This window comes from Stylophora pistillata, chromosome 4, assembly GCF_964205215.1.
Source record: "Stylophora pistillata chromosome 4, jaStyPist1.2, whole genome shotgun sequence".
NCBI lineage: Eukaryota > Metazoa > Cnidaria > Anthozoa > Scleractinia > Pocilloporidae > Stylophora > Stylophora pistillata.
The window spans coordinates 34770679-34791023 of NC_142522.1; the positions used below are offsets into that span (position 1 = coordinate 34770679).

Here is a 20345-nt window from a genome sequence, read left to right on the forward strand (position 1 = left end):
TGTTACCAGGCTTGTCCGAGCAGCGGCGAGAGACGGAGTCTATCTCGTGGCCGCTATTTGTAATGTCACACAAGGCTCCTCCGCTCCCTCCCCTCCCCTCTCCCAACCCTTGTCTTCTTCTTGGTGGCCAAAAGGAAGAGAAAGAGAGTGTTCAGTGCCGTTAAGAAAATAACTTGAAGTTTATCGTTCGACCGAAGGCAGTCCCGAAAGAAAGACTTTCCTTTGGGAGAGATGTTTCGAAACTCTGAAGGTTAGTCATTAGAAAGTAAATTAGGAAACACGATTGTCTAACGAAAAATATACGTTTTAGGGTAATTCATATAAATATAATGAAAACCCTTTTTCTAGGCTGCGCTCTGAAGTTGCCTCATCTGCATGCAATCCAAACACTCTCCCTTTTATTTGTCGGTGCTGCCACATGTATGCCGCATGAAGCCTCTCATACCTGTACTTCCACTCTGTTCCTTGTCCTCCTTCCCGCTGCTTTTGCTCAAGAATGACCAGCCCCCACCACCTCCCCCGCTTGACCTTCGCTTGTGTTTAGTCTTTGGACTAGCTCCAGCCACAGGACTGGCCGCACCCGGCAGCTGTCTGGATGGGAAACCCGACCCAGGTCTCTCCGTCCTCATGGAGCTCGCTCGATTGATGTTGTCTTTGTTGAGGTTATCGGGTTTGAGTTTGCTATCAAAGCCACTAAAAGTCTCAGCCCTCTTGGGCACTCCTCCAGGTACAGATAAGGACGAGGGGCCTGCTTGAGTATCACTTTGGGCCTCTTCAGATGAAGGATCCTCGCTGGATACTGTGGATTGCACCTGCTGCATGGCGATCACCAGGGAATCCCTGAAAACAAAATAAGATCATCATGCTAGACGTGAAACTTACCCACTCGACTGGGACGGAGTTCTGACATCAATAAAACCGATTCCCTGATAAATCTAATAAACGAACTCATGTGCATTACAGCTCCTTTGTTTATAGCGCCTTCAAAAATTCAATTCTTATGTTCATTAATGTTTCAAGTTAAACCCAGCTATTTTGTTTCAAATTAGCGATTTTAAACTACGAAACAGGCTTTCATAGGTTTGGTTTGGTGGCAATGTACAAAGTACGACTAGACAAACTCTACCACAACCAAAGCAAGGATGTTACAAAGAAAGGAGTTGAAGAGCAGCAAAAATGCTTTTTCAGAAAATCTTTGACCATTTGTACCCTAACATTAGCTTTTATATTCTCCACAATGTTCTCTTTACAATTCTTATAATACTGAGAAAGAGAATTTGTTTGACAACCAGGAGCTTCTTAAAATCGGCGATCATTTCCTATATTCTCGGGACCTCAACTTTTGATTCAAGGGTGATATTGTAAGGAGAAATTAGAAGCCGATCACTCTTAGGGGGTAAATATCCACATACTTGGTCTTTGCCAGTTCTTTGCTTTTGTCAGCATCCATTTTGGACTGAAAAGAACAACACACGGGCCAATAAATAAATAGCGTTTAAAAATATAAACTATTTACAAGACCTTAACATTATCTAGGCGCTTCTCTGGTTTTGCGTTCTATTCAGTATTTACCTTTTCTTTTTCCATAGCCTCTATTTGACTGACGAGTTCCTGAAAAAAAGAAAATGAAAATAGAAATCCAATTGTATGAAACAACGGATACAGTGAAGAGCCGCGTATAAGAATCTAAAAGTGAAGGTTTCCAGTTAAGCACCTTTTACATAAGAACCAGGGTCCAGTTGTTCGAAGGCCGATTAACACTAATCCGGGGTTAAATTTTGATTCAGGTTTCCTTATTTCTGTATTCAAAGAACCTTTATGACATAATTTTGCCTGTTCTTTTTAGAGCATCCGATCAGCAAATTGTAGACGCAAAATAATTAAACTGAACTTTCTCCTAAAGCTTTCAGATCTGAAATCAAATTTCACGCTAACCCTGGGTTAACTTAACTCAGCTTTGAACAACCCGTCCCAGAACGGCTGAAGAGTTTTGTTGTCTAAGTACATCCACGAGCGTGTTTACGTGCTTGTGTGTGCGTCTGCATTCAGAACTAGCGAACCATTTCTGCGTGATCATGAGCGCAGGAGTCGGTGAGAGTCCATCCTCTTAACCCGTTGCTAGCCCGCGGGAAAGAACGAGGCCTTGAGCAACGCAAGCGGGCGAGAGGTCTGGAAAGGGGTTAAGCAATGATCATTGTTTGTGCCAGACCCCGGCAAACCTCTCCTAACTCGCCTCAATCTACCCGCGGGGAAAGAAACGCGCGTCCTGCAGCGCTGTAATGAGAACATGGTCACAAGCTACCTTCGCTTTCGCGTCGCGCTTACCTCTGCTCGAATAAATACGCAACTATCAGCATCTGTTTTGTAAGCTAAAAAGTATCAGACACTCACCTGCATCTCAGCTAAGTGTTTTCCTCTATCCGCATCCTCAAGGTCTTTGTTATGTACTTGTTCTACAAAACAACCAAAATGTCAACATGCACAAAGCTTGAAAAGCAGTGCAAGTGAAAAAAAAAAATTGATTTATGCGCGCCAAGACCAGCGTGTATGATCTCTCGCCTTCGTGTTATTGGTTAGCACTCTCACCAAGCGCCTACAAGGAAGGCGGTTAATTCGAGGGAAATTAATATATTAAAAGCAACGAAGAAAGAGGAATGCCTACCAATAAGTACACTGGCTCTACGTAAAATTATCTTCCTTCGTTCGCCTTCAGCTGTGGTTATGAGACTACTGTCATCAGGATCTGCAGGAAGTAAAAAAAAAATACTTCATAGAGTAATCGCCTGCAATCCCGTGATTCTATGCGTTGATTGCTGCGAACAGCTTAAGCGATCAATCGGTCAACGCGATTCATGCCAGAGAAAAGGCTAAATCAACATAACTGGCTTGGGAAATCCCCTTGTGTGTTTGCATCTAGCAAAGGGGCAATCGGCAAGTTTTACGCCAAATTGAGCGCCACTTTCGAAATTAAAACAGAAACATCATTCTCCTGGAGGCCATAGAATTCTACAGGCTGTAATTGTCATTATTATAAGGCTGTCCCACAAGGACTGGAAACTACCGAATTCACGAATTTGATTGGCTGAAATCAATATTTAAAGCGGTCTAGATTTTCCCATCTAGACCGGTATCTTGACCGGTCTAGAAAAAAAGTTACGAAGAATATGATGTTCCGTTTCTTTCTAGACACATCCATATAATAAACATCTTATTAACCGAGCTAGGTCGGTCTGTATGCGAGAATCTTGACGTCGGTCGCTAGTACAGACCTCACTGCGTTCGGTCTGTACTGGCGACCTCGGTCAAGATTCTCCCATACAGACCTCCCGCTTGGTTAATAAGAACTAAGTATTGGTGGTAAACTTTGCGGTTAAGCATATCATCCTCAGCATATTATCAATCGTGTGAATGAGGCATGCTCCACAAGCAAAGGTTCCTATTGCGTTCAGCATTTTTCCAAGGAGAAGAGAACAGTCTGAACATAAAAATCGGTCGCTCACTTTCATCTCCTGGGGCGTTGGCCACTGCTTCGCGAATTATCTCCATCCAGCTAAACACAATCAGGAAAAGTAACGTTAAAATATAAACCTTGCACTCAAGCAAGACTTCGCCAGAGGAAAGAAATACCAACAGAAAATGACGGTATCAGAAAAATAATGGAGTTAATTCAAAAGCTCAGCTTAGCAATGGGAGCTGATTTTGGTTCGTTTCTTTGTTTGTTTTTGTTTTTGTTTTTTTTGTTTTCCCCCTTTGCTATTGCTTTCCTCTTGATTTAGCAGATATCTCTTATTTACTACAGGAACTGAAACAGTTCAACCCACACACACAAGCAACAGCGCATAATGAAAACATTACCCAAACACAAAGGACCTCTTATAAAGAAAGTTTAATCCTTTGACACCTAAAAGTGACCAGCATCTAATTTCTACTTACAACGTCCCCCCTGAATCAAACATTAAGGTTATGAGAATAAAGGAAATGATCATCAACTAAAGAAGCTCTTGATTGTTAAAACGTTTCTCTTGTCAGCACCTTAGGAAATGTACAGAAAACATGCATACTGATATAGAGGTGTGAAGGGTTAAAACGACAAAGCAAAAGATAGCAGCTTTTCTTAACATTGCTGTCGCTATGTTTTTTTTTTTTTTTTACGTTAACTAGTCCGGGCCTAATAGTCAGACGCGATCAAAATAGGAAATTATCCGCACAGTTTTAAAATACCATCTCTAAAACAGGTGATAAGAATAAACAGACTCATCACTTGGCATGTATCATTTGGATGCGAAAATAAATTCTCCTAACTTAATCTCAAGGAAAAGCAGAAGGTAAAGCCGCACTCACCGTTTCTTTTCAGCAGCCGATTCGCACACTATTTCGTACATTTCTGGTCCTTGACTACTGGTACTCACGAGAAAGATGGCTTTTCTATCAGTTGCGACTTCGCGCACAATGAGCTTCTTTAGCCTCACAACTGGGGCCTTAACGAAAGAACAGAAGTGATGTTAAGTTCACTTAACTTAAGAAACGATTAGCGTACACAGTGCAGTGTGAAACCATCGAGTTATGGATGCACTTGGGAGGTTAGTCATTAACAGGGTATTCGATCCGTTCACAGTAGCTGAAAATGGTTTCATAATTTTCAACACCAATTATTTGATAGATCAATATTTAAAACAATTCATCGTAGGTTCAACGCCACCTTAATTTTTTTTGCTCAAGGTGGCAGTGAACCTTCAGAGCAGATAAGCTGATTGGGAGTCACCAGGCTCGTCTTTGAGTAACAGACTCATGAAGCTAAACATTACAGGTGTTTCAAAAGGACTTGGGCACTAATGGGGCAACCTTCTATGCAAAAAGCGTACCACAGCTCATTCAGAGAACTAATTGGGCGCTATACGTTAAGGAAAGACAAGAAATGTGAAGGCCATCTATTCGTTAGATAAGTGGTGTTTACAAACAAAGAAATCACTTTAACGACCTTGACAGCTATTTCGAGTAGAATCGCATCATTGAATGAAATCTAGCATTCTGATTGGTTAACGAAGCGAGGTATTAAGCGTGGAATTGCGAATTGAAAACGATGCTAAGTGATACTGTTTCGCATCTGCGTAAACATAACAACTTCATGTAATGCTGTTTCCTTTTTTCTCTCTTTTTTATTCAATTATGCGATTCATTTTCGCGAGCAATTAAATGCGGAGTTCCTTCGTCAAGTAATGAATTTTCCCTAAAATAACAAGAAAGAAAATTGCACACAGCACAAACCGGCTCCTAACCTTTTGGTCTAATGACAGCAAACTGTATTTCTGATCCTTCTCCTGGAGGAAAACCAACATGTCTTCCATGATAAGGACTCGAGTTTCTGCAAGGTCAAGTGAGCTAATAATCAAACCTAACGTTTTGGAAACATGAAAAGACAGAGGTCGACAACGATTGGTATCTTTTGTGAAGAAACAGTAGCGTAAATAGCCCACTCTAACTTGAGCGCAAAAAACGTAAAAACAGTCGTCAGTCCAATACGGATTTTTGCAAAATTAGTGAAGGGAACGTATTATTGGCTCTTTCATCGTTTTACGATCAGAGGGAGACTTTGTTACCCTGGATAAACGTTACGGCTCACGAAAGGTAAAATAAAGCTCTTTCTGGATATATAGTACTTCATTAAAAACTTTCCTTAAAATTTCTCTCTCTCGTTCCGATATCTGTGCATTTGTTCAATAGAATGCCATTAACCGATTACAATGTACATAAAATGGGTAAGTACTTTACCATTCAGTTTACCCCTGGCTGTTTTCCACAGTAATACACCATCGTGCACCAGTTTGCTTGTGTTTGATGCGAAGTCGATGTTCTAGAAAATATATTCATCAAAATTAGCGATCCAACAGAGACAAACAATTAGGGTAAAGAACCGACCCAAACCTGTTCCTTACTATCACAGCATTTACTATTTCGCTCCTGCTTTGATTGCGTGACATTTATATCTGTGTGGCGATTTGTCATGAAACTGGTGGGGGAAAGGAATGGATGACTATCTAGTTACTTGTTGCAAAGGTGAACACCGCATGAGCTTTGGAGAGAATCGACAACATTTTTACCTTGATTTTTCCATTCTTGTAGTTAACAGTTACTTTCAAATCCAGCTTCAATTTCATGTCTTGAAGTAACTACAGTAGAGAAGAATAATTCATACATTCAAATATCGTTACCCGTACTTCAGCACTGCATGCCACTGCCACATCAATACCGTTCTACTTTCAATATTCTAATTGTTTTTGGAGTTAGTCGAGTCACAAGTCACAACTTCAAATGGCAGGCAGGGTAGACCTTCGTTAAAACTCTTTTTTATCACAGGAACCTACACTTTACAAGGCTAGCTTTTTAAGCACAGGTTGTTTCAAACAATATGGGCCGGCTTAAAAAGCACTCCCTTGGTGTTCTCGGCTCTGTCAAACCTTGGACCCTGTAGCGAGCCGTGACGTCACTAAGACATGCACACCCCAAACCAGACTGCACGCGGTAAAAGAGACAAAAGTGAACGCCTGGGGATGATATTGGGTAAGCGCTTGTTACGCAGTGTATTGATCACATACCTTCTGTTTCTCGTGATTCTTTATCGTCTGATCGACACTTTGTAATATCATCTGGAGGCAATAACAAACAAATCTGATTGCTACTAAACTACGACCGGATGTTCGCTTTGATCGATTAAATAGTTAATATTTGTTCACATGTTTCGAATAGCATTAAGGCGAATTAAGAGGCGGCCTTACCCTGACAAGAGTGATGGAGTTCTTGAGCGAGCTAAAATCCGGTTTGGACTCTAAAGAAAAAAAAAAAAAAACCGGCAACAAAATTGATAACATTAATTGAAATGGGAGGATAGCCTGAAAAGGTCTCTAAATGGACATCATGACTATCTCTGCGAATCAACCAACAGCTGGAAGCAAAACCAAGACCAACCGTGACCCGATCACGTTCGTTTACCCGGCGCTTTTCAAAAGTTTCTTGCGACTGCTGTTAGTTATGACCGAAGTGGTTGGCGTCCATTAATTAAACGAAAATCATGAATATGAAAAATAAAACATTTCAGAAACCAAAATATCCCCCTCCTCCATCTCAAACTCCCCTTTGTAGCCATTGTTAGTTCTTGTTAGTTCCTGTCAGGCAATACAAGAGAGACGTTGTTGCGTGACAAAGTGTGATGGCGCACATCCCGAACTCATGCGACAGAATGAAAAAACTAATTAGTGAGGTTCATGTTTGGTATGTACGAAGAAATATACTGTACTCCGCGGGATAATTCAACAATTTGACCTCAAAGAGTCACGTAATGCATGAGAGACGTTGTTGCGTGACAAAGTGTGATGGCGCACATCCCGAACCCGTGCGACAGAATGAAAGAACTAATTAGTGAGGGTCATGTTTGGTATGTACGAAGAAATATACTGTACTCCGCGGGATAATTCAACAATTTGACCCCTAAGGGTAAAAAGCATCTAATTGAGGTGACGAGAATAGAGGGAACGATCAACAACCAAAGAGGCTCTTGATTGTTAAACAAATTCTCCTTTTCAGTACCTTGGAAAATGCATAAAGAACGGTATGGAGAATAGAATAAAGGAAGTAAGTTTCTTAAGAATCTGTGGTGCTGCGTCGGAGGGGGTAACAAGGTTATTTGGTTATATCAACTAAGTTGAAATTGTAAATCGGCCACTGTAAAGAATTAAAAAGCTGACGTTTCGAGCATTTGCCCTTCGTCATGGATGATATGCATATTGATGTAAGGGTGTAGATGATCAACATACCCTTGGTGGTTTTCACAATAGCTTCAATAAGCATAGGATACTTGGTGAGCCGCTGAGTGACCAGCGTGATGCATTCTGGGATTGACAGACGTCGACAGTACTTGTTAGTGTTGCATTTCTGTTCAAAATACCAAAAAAAAAAGGTCAGCAATGCGTGCACGTGTGGCTTGGGTATTAACACTTAGTTAGGCAAGAGAAAATAAATTGAAACAGCAATAACATTGTTTGTTTTTATCCTTAGCGCGAAACACGGGAGGCGAAAAAATATCACTTCGCCTCGTTTTCAACTCGCAATTCCACGTTTAATACCTCGCTTCGTTAACCAATCAGAATGCGAGATTTTATTCAACTATGCAGGAAAAGTGAAAAAAGCGTTTTGCATCTAATTGCATTGACAGGATGGTGCGAGTTTCTGGATCAAACAGAGAGTAAAGTGAAGCAAAACAAAAATCATCTCGGATTTCTTTCAACACTCGATTGACAATGTTCCAAATAATAACGAACCACGTTTTGAAGCATTTCCTAGAAATGTGTAAATCAATTGTACTTTTAATTCCTTCGTACACTACTCTTAATCATTAAGCTTCCAATACTTACCTTGATAAAATCCGCAAATTTCTTATCCGTTCTTAGTAATTTCTAACCAAATAAAAAAATCAAAAATTATCTTAACAAAAAGCAAACAATTTCTTTCGTACCCAACGAAAATTTCACATTTCAACAAGTGGTTTGATGACGAGGCACAGCAATTGATCGGTATGTTTACCTTGTAAAGCTCAACACCTTCCATATGATTACTGCAGAACTCGCCATAAGCGCTCTTCATCTTCTCGCCGTTTTCTCCACTGAACTGTTATGAAAAGAGAAAATCTCAATGAAAACATATTCCGCGGGTACATTTTCCATCTTCCCCTCATTTCACTTATGAGTTTTCTTACCTGTTCTTCCAAGATATCTCCAATGCTGTTTACTATAGTATTTTCGCCTTCACTCGCCCTCAGTCGATTTAAAAAGTCGCCTATGTCAAGAAAAATGAAACGAAACAAGATTGAATAAAATCTTCGACAAAAAAAAAAACACACTCAAAGCAATCCTCACTTCTGAGTTGAATAATATTTCTTTAAAGTGTGGCGACTCACCATTTATCTGAAGCAAGTCATCGAGTCTCGGTAATATCATATAAGCAGTATCTTGCGACAGATAATCTAACATCCCTTTATAAAATATCTACAAAACAGAAAAAAAAACAGAAAACAAAAACATATCAACAATACAAAGAGCACATTTAAAAACTCCAGTTCGTGATTTGGAAAGTAGCATAGTAGTGCAATACAAATTGATTTTTAAGAATGGTCGGAATGGAAGAGGATTGTAACAAATTAGGTCAGACAGTTAACAGTAAACTCGTTCAGGTGAAAGAGTAGTTTTCAATTGGGCAACGAAAGTGATTCCAGATTATGTTCGTTCTGCTTTGTGATTGTTTCAGAAAACTCGCGCCACCCTCTCGACCAATCAAATGCCAAACTAAAACCGATCATAACTTGATCACCAGCATTTTCCCGCGCTTCCAGCACGTTGCCTGCTTTTACTCTGAGTTCTCATTGGTTGATGATGATGTTTACCTAAGTTCCGATTGGTAGTTGTTATTATATGTACTTTGGGTTTGTTCTTTCGACACTTAATTGAAAACTACTCCACGAAATAAAACATTTGCCCGCCTAAGCGATTTATCAGCTCTTTAGTTCTTACCTTCTGCATAATTTTTAGAGTCCTCACATGATGAACTTCAGTTTGTATTAATTCTAAAAGAAAAAAATAATAATACAAGGTGAATTACTGTCACATAAGTCTGTAACACGTTACCCGAAATTTCAATATGCCAAGGTTTGAAGGAACAATAAGCTGTAAAGATACACCTACCTTACAAGCAAGCCTTCATTATTATCGCTTAGGGACGGGCGCTTCTTCACCCGCGGGAATGTATGAGGCCTCGAGTAACCCAGCCCGCGAGGAGTCGAGCACTGATATTAGTGCCAGCCCCCAGCAAACCTCTCCATGATTCATTTCGAATTTCCCCGCGGGTGGAGAAACGCGCGGCTAGCCTACATGTAGCCGCACCCTCCCCCCCCCCCCGTGGAGGAACGGAGGGGAGGGTGCACGTGGGCTAGCGCGCGGCCTGCGACCCAATTAGTAAGGGCCTGCTCGTAGGCTATGAAATATTCGTCTTACCATGAATCACATCTTGTCTCTTAATATCTTTAGCTGACAAGCTTTTGAGAATCTGAGGAGAAGAATGGAATGGAAACAATATAAGCGACTGTGCACAAACCCTGTACATTGCGTTGTCAGGTCCCAACTTAAAATAAAATATCTCTGTAGGCTGGTGTAAGGAGTTTGATGTTATAAAATAACAACAATTTTATTTATTCTTGTCAACTAAATGATTGACAGTTTATTAAATTTGAAGGAAAGGTTATGTAGCAACTGAGGGTCAAAGCCAAGTCTCGTTTCGCTCTTACGATGGACTGACGCTCAAAACGTAAGCACTAACAACTCTTTCGAGTGGCCAATTTACATTATGAAGTCAGTATATAACACCAAATTATCTTTTCTATGTAATGACGAACTGTCATAGACATTCTGCTGGGAACGCGATAGAGAATGTTCTGTTGTCAGGTCTATCTCAGTTGTCGCGATCTCAAACCTCAACCCGGATCACAACAGGTGATGTTTTCACATCGTCGCACGAGATTGCAGCAAGGAGCAATCGAAGACGATTACAGTAAAACTGAAATGAGAGGTACTCATGACTTCACCTTCTTGTCGACCGCAACGCTCCAAGCTTCGGGTTCAGGTTTGATGTCCAGATCAGGATCGCCTGGATGCTGAACGAACAAAAGTTAAGCGCAAATGAGTACGTTACTGATCAGTTACGATTAAAAAGAAACCATATACGTCAACATTCCAACGTTTTGGCTGGAACACATTTTATTTCTCTTCACTGATAAACTGAAAAAAGACTAAGATGGCAAAACATCTAAAAAGCTTAAGATAGCTTACCTCATCGCCTACTTCTATAATGGAAAAGGAAAAAGGGTAAAATGTCAGAAAGTTATGAAGTTCACAGTCTTAGATTTTTAAACAGAAGCCTAAAGTAGCAGTTGAGAACAGTGTGATAATTCACAAAAATAAGAAGCAGAAGGCAATGAAATATGGAGCTAGCCTCACAGAAAATGAATCCTCTAGAAGTTTCTGTACATCGAGTTAAACATTCTGTGTTTCTTTATTGTTATTATGAAAAACCAGTTGGCCGGTATTCTACACTTAAGCCATATTTTAAACTCTCCTTTCAGTCATTCAGACAGACAAACCCACAAACTGAGTGAATGAATGACTCACTGACTAACCGACTGATTGGCTTTGTGACTCACTCACTCACTCATTGTTTAACTAAGTCACTGACTGACTCACTGACTGACCCACGGTCTGACTGACTCACTGTCTGTCTTATTCACTGACTGACCCACGGTCTGACTGACTCTCTGTCTGACTCACTGACTGACTGACCGTCTGACTGACTCACTGTCTGTCTGACTCAAAGACTGACTCACTGACTGACTCACTGTCTGTCTGACTCAAAGACTGACTCACTGACTGACTCACTGTCTGTCTGACTCACTGACTGACCAACGGTCTGACTGACTCACTGACTGACCCACGGTCCGATTGACTCACTGTCTGTCTGACTCACCAACTGACGCACTTTCTAAATGACTGACTGACTGACTGATTCAGTCCCTCATGAACTGAAACAACTGTTTCACGATTGACTGACAGTACACTTACCCCCTTCATCATAATCCTCATCATCTCCAGACGCATCTGGTGACACACCCGTACTGAAAGAGAAAAAAACAACGAAGTCAAAATATGTTTACAGCTAGGCTCAAATTGGTCCCAGCTTGACCAATTTTCTATAAGTGTTCTCGTTAGTTCATTTGGTGGAGCATCCGAACGCGAAGTCCGACCTGACTTTACTTTGTATATTGAAGAGTTTTTTTGTTTTGTTTTGTTTTGTTCCAGGCTTTGACGTTCCTTGAAGAACACGACCTTGCCCTCATCGAGTCGAAGGTTTAACATGATGTCTAAATCAAGAACAAACTGGATTGGAGAAAATCCTTACTTGGGTTTATCTTTGTCTTTTCCTTTGTCTTTGTCTTTTTCCTTGTTTTCATCATCCACTGTGAAGCTCCTACTTTAGATAGAACGACAAAAAAAATGACTGACGCAACCTACAAAACTACGAGTAGTAACTCCCTGCTCGCTCCAAAAAAAATCAATAAAAAAAATTATGTCAGCGGCCGCGCAGAATTCTGGGAGTGAGGCATGCTACAAAGTCATAACCAGGACACAATAGCGCTTCAGGGTTTACCTTCGAAATGGCAGAGGAGAAGTTGGTTTGTTGTGCATACTGGATCTGGAGGACACACTGCCTCGACCCGCCCGTGTTAACAATCCTGGGTTAGGTAATGCCGGAAGCTAAAACGGTAGGCAAGTCACAACAAGTTAACATGATTCAACAGAGGTCAAAGTTAACAGGTCATAAGTTAACAAAATTAACTGCATAAAAGGCACAAATAACCATACAAGTCGAATGTAACGACCGAGGAGTCAATAAAAAAATCGAACATAATCTTATTTCGTAACTATCAAAAAAAAAACCCTCAACCGACCAAATCTTTAATAACAGACATGCGTGTTTTAAAATGAAACAGAAACATCCCAACCGCAAAGATTTCAAAGCTTTTTCCCTGAGTGGCTGTCTATAGTGTTCTAAGTAGCTGCGACCGAAAAGGGGCCGTAAGGCGAAACCCAAGCACGAAAGCTTGCAGGCTAAACAGACAGTGCTAGGATGTCTCATAGGGGGCAATAGACCCTTGGAAACCGTTTCTGATTGAAACCCTGCCGACTGACTAGAGAAAGACCAGCGAGATTTCTTCACAGAAGAGAATACGATCACACCATATTCTCTGGCTTCAACAAACTCGATGGAACCCAATATTTCACTAGAGTCAGTTGAGAAACCAACCACTTGAGCAGAGACTCTATCATTACATACCTGTTCTCCAGACTTGGAAGACTTGCCTGGAATCCCCGAGGCTCTTCTTCCCAGCGCGGTCTTGAATGGTTCTTTAGCATCCCCAGTCTCCCTCTTAATATCTTCACTGTCTTTACTCCGCGCAACTGTTTAAAATACATTTATAACTGTTACAAAACCATCCTCAAATTGAAAAAAAAAAATGAAAAAAAATTGAAAAAACTTAATGGGCAACAAAAAACAAGATGAGAACGAGAATGGTCACCAATGGAGAAGATTAAATTGAACGGAAACGTGAAAACTACAGGGTGGAGTTTCGACGGATGCACAAACTTAACACAAGAAATGTATGCGCCAAACTGGTCACCAATCCGTATCTTTACACGTCCTTAGCCAGTGGTTTTGACAACTTTTTCCATTAGCAGCTGTGCCCGAAAAGGGACCGCAAGGCGTAACACAAACACTGGAGCCTCCTCGCAAGCTAAACAGACGGCGGTAAGGGAGGGAGGGGAGGGAGGGTAGACCGCCGGCAACATTTTACAGTTCTTTGCTTAGTAGCCAAGCCTTTGAAGAGGAAAGAGGCTAAGGTTGACTTTGTAATGATACAAATGTTGCTGCTTTTCAAATGTAAATCACTTTGTTATCATGCTAACTTGATACTGGTCTCCATCACGACAAGGTCACCTTCAGCCTCACTCCAAATCAAAGGCTTGGCAACTAAGTAAACAACTGTAAAATGGCCCATTAAAGCCCCTGCCTAAGCGCAGAATCTATTTCTCCTTTCAAGTGAATTCCACCATGTAATTCGATACAAGTGCATCTGCCAATAACAACTGTATACAATACAATGAAATGAATTATCAAGAGTAACAAACTTACCGAAGCTCTTCTCTTTTCTAAGGCTGCTTCTGTTGCTCCCCTTGTGAATCTTTGGAAGTTCACGTTTCAATTGCTGAAGTGGATAAAACAAAAAATATCAGACACTGCCCTGAGGGCATTGATAACCAACAAGTGCTGCAAAACCAAAGAGCATAAACTGAAAAAAGAACTAAACTTTATACCTTAGATGAGGACTTGCTTCCAAACAGCATGCTTAAGCGTCTAATGCCCTTACCAGCTTCTTGCTTTTCCTGTAATTAAAAAAAAGAGTGGTAAATTTTCATACAAGATAATTTACTACTGGTAATGAGTGCTGAAGGCATCATCTGACCACGTAAGCTAAATCTGGGGACAAACGAAGTCTCAAAACCTTCAAAAATCCTGCGAAATACTAGTACAAAGAAACACTTCAAACTTATTTCATACCTGGGAGCGATTCAGCGTAGTTTCCCTCCCAAATGTTTTTTTGTGTCGTTACGCAAGGCTTTCCTTGGGTGACGACACAGAAATGGCTACGAGGGAGACTAGTTTCAGCGTATTAATTTGGATATATCAACAAAGTTCAAATGGTAAATTGGCCACCGTAACGATTACAAAAGCTGACGTTTCCAGCGTTAGCCCTTCGTCGGAGCTAGTTTCAGCGTACACTGTATGTTCAGCGTACACTGTATGTTGCAAATAGAGCACTTTTCAATCGAGTGTCGTAAAAACCAAAAGCACAATAATTATAACGGCTAGTCATAGAAAAAAAAAATCTTAAGGAATAATAGGAATTCAATATTAATAAAATATGATTTTAAGAAACGTAGAAAATGCGAGCGCATAAGCAAGCGAAGTAGAGTAATGACTCATGAAGTCCGTCGCGCGAGTCAAAAAAATCGGTGAAAAAAAAATTGATGTTAAGGCGCCGCGGGGGCTCTAAGATGACGTCTATACACCGTGGAACCTCCATGATTCGGGCGCTCGAAAAGTTTGGAAGGACTGCTCGTAGTATATGACTTGGAAGACTTTCGACACCATACTGGAAATTGTTTTCAACTTCAAAACAAAATCTAGAATAATCAAATTATGCTACTGACCATACCAAGATGTCTGGCAACGCAGCGTTAAAAGCAAATACAAATGCATAGTGATCATTCAACCAACACCTACGCTTGTGATCTCCAAGAATCGTAAAGGAAGCTATCCAGGTGTGGGCTATTTTCATGGATTATCGTGCCAAGTCAAGCCCTCAAGCCAGAGTTCTAAAGGATTTCACTTTTTAAAGCAGCTGACACGAACGCATTACAAAGAAAACATCTGATTCATTCGTAAGAATTTCGAGCTCCAGCAATGAGCCACAGGAGACTCTTGAAGAACTGCAGTGCTTCTCTTGAGTATGGCAGCATTACCCGCGTTGGACGCGCGTGTTCTGAATTCTCACGCATTTCACGCGTGTGAACTGCATACATTCCCTACTACGTCCATATGTGTCACGCCAAAGTTAACACGTTAAGCACTGTATCAGTTTCTGGAAATGTCTTGAAATACTCTTTGAGCTTAACGTCTAATGGCTGTTCAGTTCGAACGCCTTTAAACTATCTGTAAATTAACCATAACGAGTGCAAATATCTCGCAATACTGCCTGATGAACCATGAAATAAAAAGTAAGTGTTATCTACCTTTTCCACTTCTTCTGAATCGTCCGCACTTAAGTCTGGACCACTGCAATGGGAGCAACATAACATAACTTTAAGAATTAAAACAGTAAGTTGCAGAGAGGTAAACCTCACATTTCTCACTTTCTCGACATTAACATGCACAAAAGTAAAATGAAATTACGAAAGTAAAATGGAAATTCCTTTCGAGTTTGCCGGTCCTTTAAGGGTCGAAACCCTTAAACGTTCTTTTTTTGATACAAACGATTTACAAATGCACATTTTTTATGTAAATTGTTAAATCAAGTTTTCCAGGGAGATCACGACTTGAAAATGTGCGAAGGAAAGATTGCCGAATCCACTGAAGACGGCTCAGGGGAACACTGAATTACCAGAAAAGACCGAGGCCTGTTATACTTTCATCAGAGTTCAAGAGTACCTGTCAGACTGTAAATGGTTTAAACTTAGTCGAATCAAACCCATTGACATGTTTAGATAGAATATTTTGACCAAGCGTTGCTTTAACAAATCAGTCGTAATAATAGATCCCGTAATAGTAGATTCGAGCATTCGCATTATGACACCAAAGAAAACATTTCAATAATCTACAAAACACTCACTTTTCTCCTAGAAATTCTTCCAACGACAACCTGTTACTAGCTTTGTCTTGAGTTTCTCTGCAAAAAAATAAAAAATAAAATATAACTAAATAAACTTAACTTACTTTCCTTGTCTTACAAGAACCATTTCGTGTCGCCAAAGAACTCTTAACCTTACATCAGTATTACCTAAGATTCACGTTTGTGGAAAATCAATTATCTGGTTTTTTTTATATAGATATCATTCGGTGCTACAATTCCTACAGAATTCATCACCCTTAAAAACCACCCTTCCACTCAACTGCCTGAAAAAATCTTATTGTTGTAAATGTTCATTTAAAGGTCGATCATTGTGAGAAACTCTTCGCATGAGAGTGAGTGCCGCATTCAAGTAAGTATTCACACTCCACAACTCCTCTATGTCTCCAAAGTAAAATATCAATTGTTGGGGATACTTTTGAAGACCTCTATGTCCATAACCAATCCCAATTTGTCAAACTAATCACATATAACACAAACAGTTCTGGTTTGAGTCTCAGTTTACAACTAATGTTATTTAGAGTAAATGGTTTTTTAACTCTGTGTCCTTTTAGCTGGAAGTAAACATTTAGGATTGTTAAAGAACACACAATAAACTATCCTCTTCAAACGTGTTTTCGTAACTTTTCTTCGATCAAACAAAGAGCAAAAGAAGTAACCGAGCCCCTAATATAGGCCCTATTCCAAAGGGAATACCTCTTAAGCTCTCGAATATGCTTAGACTCAGTGCATCTAGTGCTCCGGAGTGTTTGGGGGGAGACCGAATAGAAGCTGTATTTAACGTCCACTTTGGCAAAATTCACGACACAGGATTGGCTGTTTCAAGATCCTCCATAGATCTCCGACCAAGGGAATGAATTAAGAATAGCTCAGGAATAAGGCACTACGGATCCAGTCTCTTAACTAATGCTCTCTTTCGTTAGCATTAAATTCAACAAAGCAATCGGACGTGCCGTCTTCCTCTTTAAACATTACCTTATCGTTGCTAGAGTATACAAGGAATTCCACTTCTTGGTTGTTTTAGCGGTTAAACGCAGGTGTCGTCTTTTTTGACTGAACAAGAGAATGGTGGCAAGGCAATGCAAAGTTTGTTATATTTTATGATTTATCTTACGGTTTAAACATTTCTCTTAAATTATGCAAAGCAAGTGTAGAAGGAAATTATGGATAAACTATTTTTTCCAGTTTAAATCTTTCTTGTTGTTCTTTGAGGTTGAAACCCTCAAGTTTTTTCTTCACCGTTCATAAAAAAGTTTAAACAAAATTAAAGATTTTTAACAGAAAATGAGACTTTGAACGGCGAGATTTAAAAAAAATGTTTTATGTTATTATTTCTGTTGTCGTTAAAGATCACATGTTAAAGTAAGAGATTTCAGTAACATATTTCAAATTAGTATCAGTTCGCTTAAGTTTATCTCGTCCTTCCTTTTATCAGTTAATAAGAAGACAGATGGCAGAACTCACTCCTCATTCAGGAAGTCCATCAATGACATCTGTGTCTCGACCTTGGATAGATTTCTCTTCTGAACCTCAGGGCTAAATTGAGATCTAAAAACAAAATGTTTTGCATAAGTGACAAAAAAGGTTATGTAAGTCTTAGTAAGTCTTGGAGACACGGAGGCCCGTAAATGCTAACGCTTATTCCGGGTTTCTGTAACATTAAGAGGCCAAGAGTATGTCTACCTCACCCCACCCCTCGACAGGATGCCAGACTCGCTCCCGCGCGGAGAGGGGTATGATGAGAGTACAGATTCTCGCCCAGGACTTCTCAATCAAGACTCAGTGCAAGGCAGAGATAGATGTACAGTTAATGGAAAGTCAGAGAAAGTCGTGGGGAGAAAACTGACAGTGCACAAAAAAAAATTCACGTAAAAAAAAAAATTACTTAAAGGATGAAAAGAGTGTCTGAATCAAGCTGAGCCGATAATTTACACAAAGTTTAGCCGGTTTCATAAAACCGCGTCATAAACAATGCGATCGTTCATCTGAACATTTATTTTTGTGAACAGGGTCAAGAGGGCCGAAAGCTAATAGTAGATTGATATAAATTTAATCGAATCAACCCTCTTTTTTTTTTTAACAATAACTGTAGAAATTCTCACGCCCTCAATAGTCGTGGGTCATTGTCAAGGAGGTTTATAACATAATGAACAAAGTAAGCATCATCTGATGAATCATTTCAGTTTCCACTGAAGTGGACGCTTTATCAGGTTATAGAGCCTGCATGTAATAAAAACAATAGAACGCATTTTTTCCGGGCTCTATTTAACAAATGGTAAACACCACAGCGTACACTATTGAGTTATGGATGCACGCGGGAGGTTGCTAAGCACGAAAGAAGCGTAAGAGTCGCTCGAGGCGATAGCGAGGGACGCTAAATTGACCAATCAGAGCGCGCGCTTTACTTTGGTTGTGCTCTTTCACGTGATAAAACCACTCGGAAAGCTTATGCTCGTGTTCTCCCAACATCCCGCGTGGCTTTATCACGTTATATAGCCCACAAAAAAATGTTTTCTATTGCTTAAATAGACAATAAAAATGACGTATCATGTAATAAAACGCTCAGCAATCCTCGCCACGTCGGCGAAAAAAAATTTCTTTCGCAAAAACAATTGCAAACTTCTGAAATATGGACAGTGGCGAATATCCGAAATTTAAGGTCGGCATACTCTCAGAAATGTCACTTTAGTTTTGAACATTGTTGTTGTCATTTATATGAGAGCCTGAGAATCACTGATGGCGCGGTTTGGGTAAGACTTCGTGTAAATAACCGGCCCACTGTTCTAAAAACACTCCTTGAGAAGAAAAAATTATTTTACCAGACTGGTGAAATCCTTTTTGACAAAGGAAAGTAACTTAATACTTTACTTACCCAGGCTTTTTGTCCTCAATAGGATTTCCTGAAAATTTTAATTGGCTTGCATTAAAAATATGTCAATAACGTGGTTCAAATCACACTTAAACCAGGAATTGTCTTCTTTTAAACAGAGGCCCAATCTAATATTTCCAAATTCAGCTATAACCGGTGAACCTCAGCCTGAGGCCATGGGAACTAAACTAAAGAATTGGTAAGGATTACTCCCCGCAGCCTTGTATGGACGTCTACTGCCAGGACTGTGATTTAGAAGAGACTGGGTGCCACACATCACTAACTTCTAACTTTGAGCAAGCCATAAAACTCCAAGTTATAATTTTCAAGCTTTATGAGCCAGTACCCTGGATATTCAAGACAATGGTCACTAGTCACCCAACGATTCTTAAAAGAGCAGAGCTTTCATTGATCAGATGTACAACAAATTTTGAAATACTGAAAGCAGGGTATTCTCGTTGGGGTCTTAAAAGATAATTTGGTTCGATCAACTGAGTTGATAAATATAAATTGCTCACCTCAAGAGTTTCTGAGCTTCAACTCAGTTGATACAACCAAAACATTCTTAGGAGAGGTGACCACCTTCCTAATCTCACTCTGCCAAACGTACAATGTGTGTGTGAATTGACCAATCAGAGCGCGCGCTTTACTTTGGTTACGTTATAATCAGATCTTGGAAATACTTACCATCCTCTCCAAGTTTAAGGTCAGCCAAACAACTGTAAGAATACGATTTTGTATGGAGATTACTTTTGTTTGGACCAAGAAGACCGTTGTCCTTATGGTTCACATTGACATCAACATCAGTCAGCGAAGTTATAGACACATTGCTAGATGCTTTACCCAAGTTTTGTTTATCATCACTGGCCTTCTTTATAGAATCTAAAATATCTGCAAGTTTGTTCCCCTCTTCCTTGGGACTGTCAAGATTCAATGACACAGGTCTCTTATTTTTGAGAGCTTGTATCCTGCTCCGTGGTTCATTTTCAACTTTTTCTTCACTGTCAGCTTCTTTAGTTAAATCATCAAGGCTTGAGCTGACTCTCTTGTTTAGGTCAGGCTTCTCTTCGTGTTTTCCCCAGCTATGTGCTCGTCGTACATCACTCTTACCATCCACAGAAAGAAGTTTATTGTCTGCGCTACAAGAGGAATCCTCTTCTCTCTGAATAGTTTCTCTTATTTTATCGGGAGAAGTTCTAAGATTAACACCTAGAGGGCTTGCTTTTCCATCCTTTTGATCAGTAACACCATTCACAATCGATTTCTCCTCCTTAGATTTCATCCCTGAAACCATAAAAGGACACATACATTGGTTATCTAGCAGTGAGACTCGATAAAAAAAGATAAATTATTGGTAAGAATGAGATAGAAATAATGACAATAGCTAGTGGTAATAACAAAAGTGATAATAACTTT

The 20345-nt window shown here is 40.0% G+C and overlaps 1 protein-coding gene across 3 annotated transcripts in view; it reads right to left on the minus strand.

The window, feature by feature from the left end:
- The window catches only part of LOC111322912 (rho guanine nucleotide exchange factor 28), a 34949-nt gene that overhangs the window by 2646 nt on the left and 11958 nt on the right, over window positions 1–20345 (minus strand). Inside the window, exons 12-44 of one of the 3 annotated variants that reach the window (XM_022926137.2) lie at window positions 19617–20213; window positions 18933–18960; window positions 17525–17608; window positions 17036–17113; window positions 16043–16099; window positions 15447–15489; window positions 13968–14036; window positions 13786–13858; window positions 12928–13052; window positions 12241–12347; window positions 11992–12060; window positions 11655–11707; window positions 10869–10882; window positions 10625–10693; window positions 10038–10089; window positions 9558–9610; window positions 8948–9035; window positions 8747–8826; window positions 8575–8658; window positions 8406–8447; window positions 7809–7926; window positions 6774–6823; window positions 6594–6644; window positions 6099–6167; window positions 5770–5851; window positions 5277–5362; window positions 4342–4478; window positions 3501–3550; window positions 2663–2743; window positions 2392–2453; window positions 1573–1611; window positions 1413–1456; window positions 446–840 (exon numbers count right to left, since the gene is read on the minus strand). In XM_022926137.2, coding sequence (XP_022781872.2) covers window positions 446–840; window positions 1413–1456; window positions 1573–1611; window positions 2392–2453; window positions 2663–2743; window positions 3501–3550; window positions 4342–4478; window positions 5277–5362; window positions 5770–5851; window positions 6099–6167; window positions 6594–6644; window positions 6774–6823; window positions 7809–7926; window positions 8406–8447; window positions 8575–8658; window positions 8747–8826; window positions 8948–9035; window positions 9558–9610; window positions 10038–10089; window positions 10625–10693; window positions 10869–10882; window positions 11655–11707; window positions 11992–12060; window positions 12241–12347; window positions 12928–13052; window positions 13786–13858; window positions 13968–14036; window positions 15447–15489; window positions 16043–16099; window positions 17036–17113; window positions 17525–17608; window positions 18933–18960; window positions 19617–20213 — 3129 coding nt within the window. Of the gene's footprint in view, window positions 1–445; window positions 841–1412; window positions 1457–1572; window positions 1612–2391; window positions 2454–2662; window positions 2744–3500; window positions 3551–4341; window positions 4479–5276; window positions 5363–5769; window positions 5852–6098; window positions 6168–6593; window positions 6645–6773; window positions 6824–7808; window positions 7927–8405; window positions 8448–8574; window positions 8659–8746; window positions 8827–8947; window positions 9036–9557; window positions 9611–10037; window positions 10090–10624; window positions 10694–10868; window positions 10883–11654; window positions 11708–11991; window positions 12064–12240; window positions 12348–12927; window positions 13053–13785; window positions 13859–13967; window positions 14037–15446; window positions 15490–16042; window positions 16100–17035; window positions 17114–17524; window positions 17609–18932; window positions 18961–19616; window positions 20214–20345 lie in introns of all 3 variants that reach the window. The other 2 variants (XM_022926136.2, XM_022926139.2) reach the window with 2 other exon arrangements.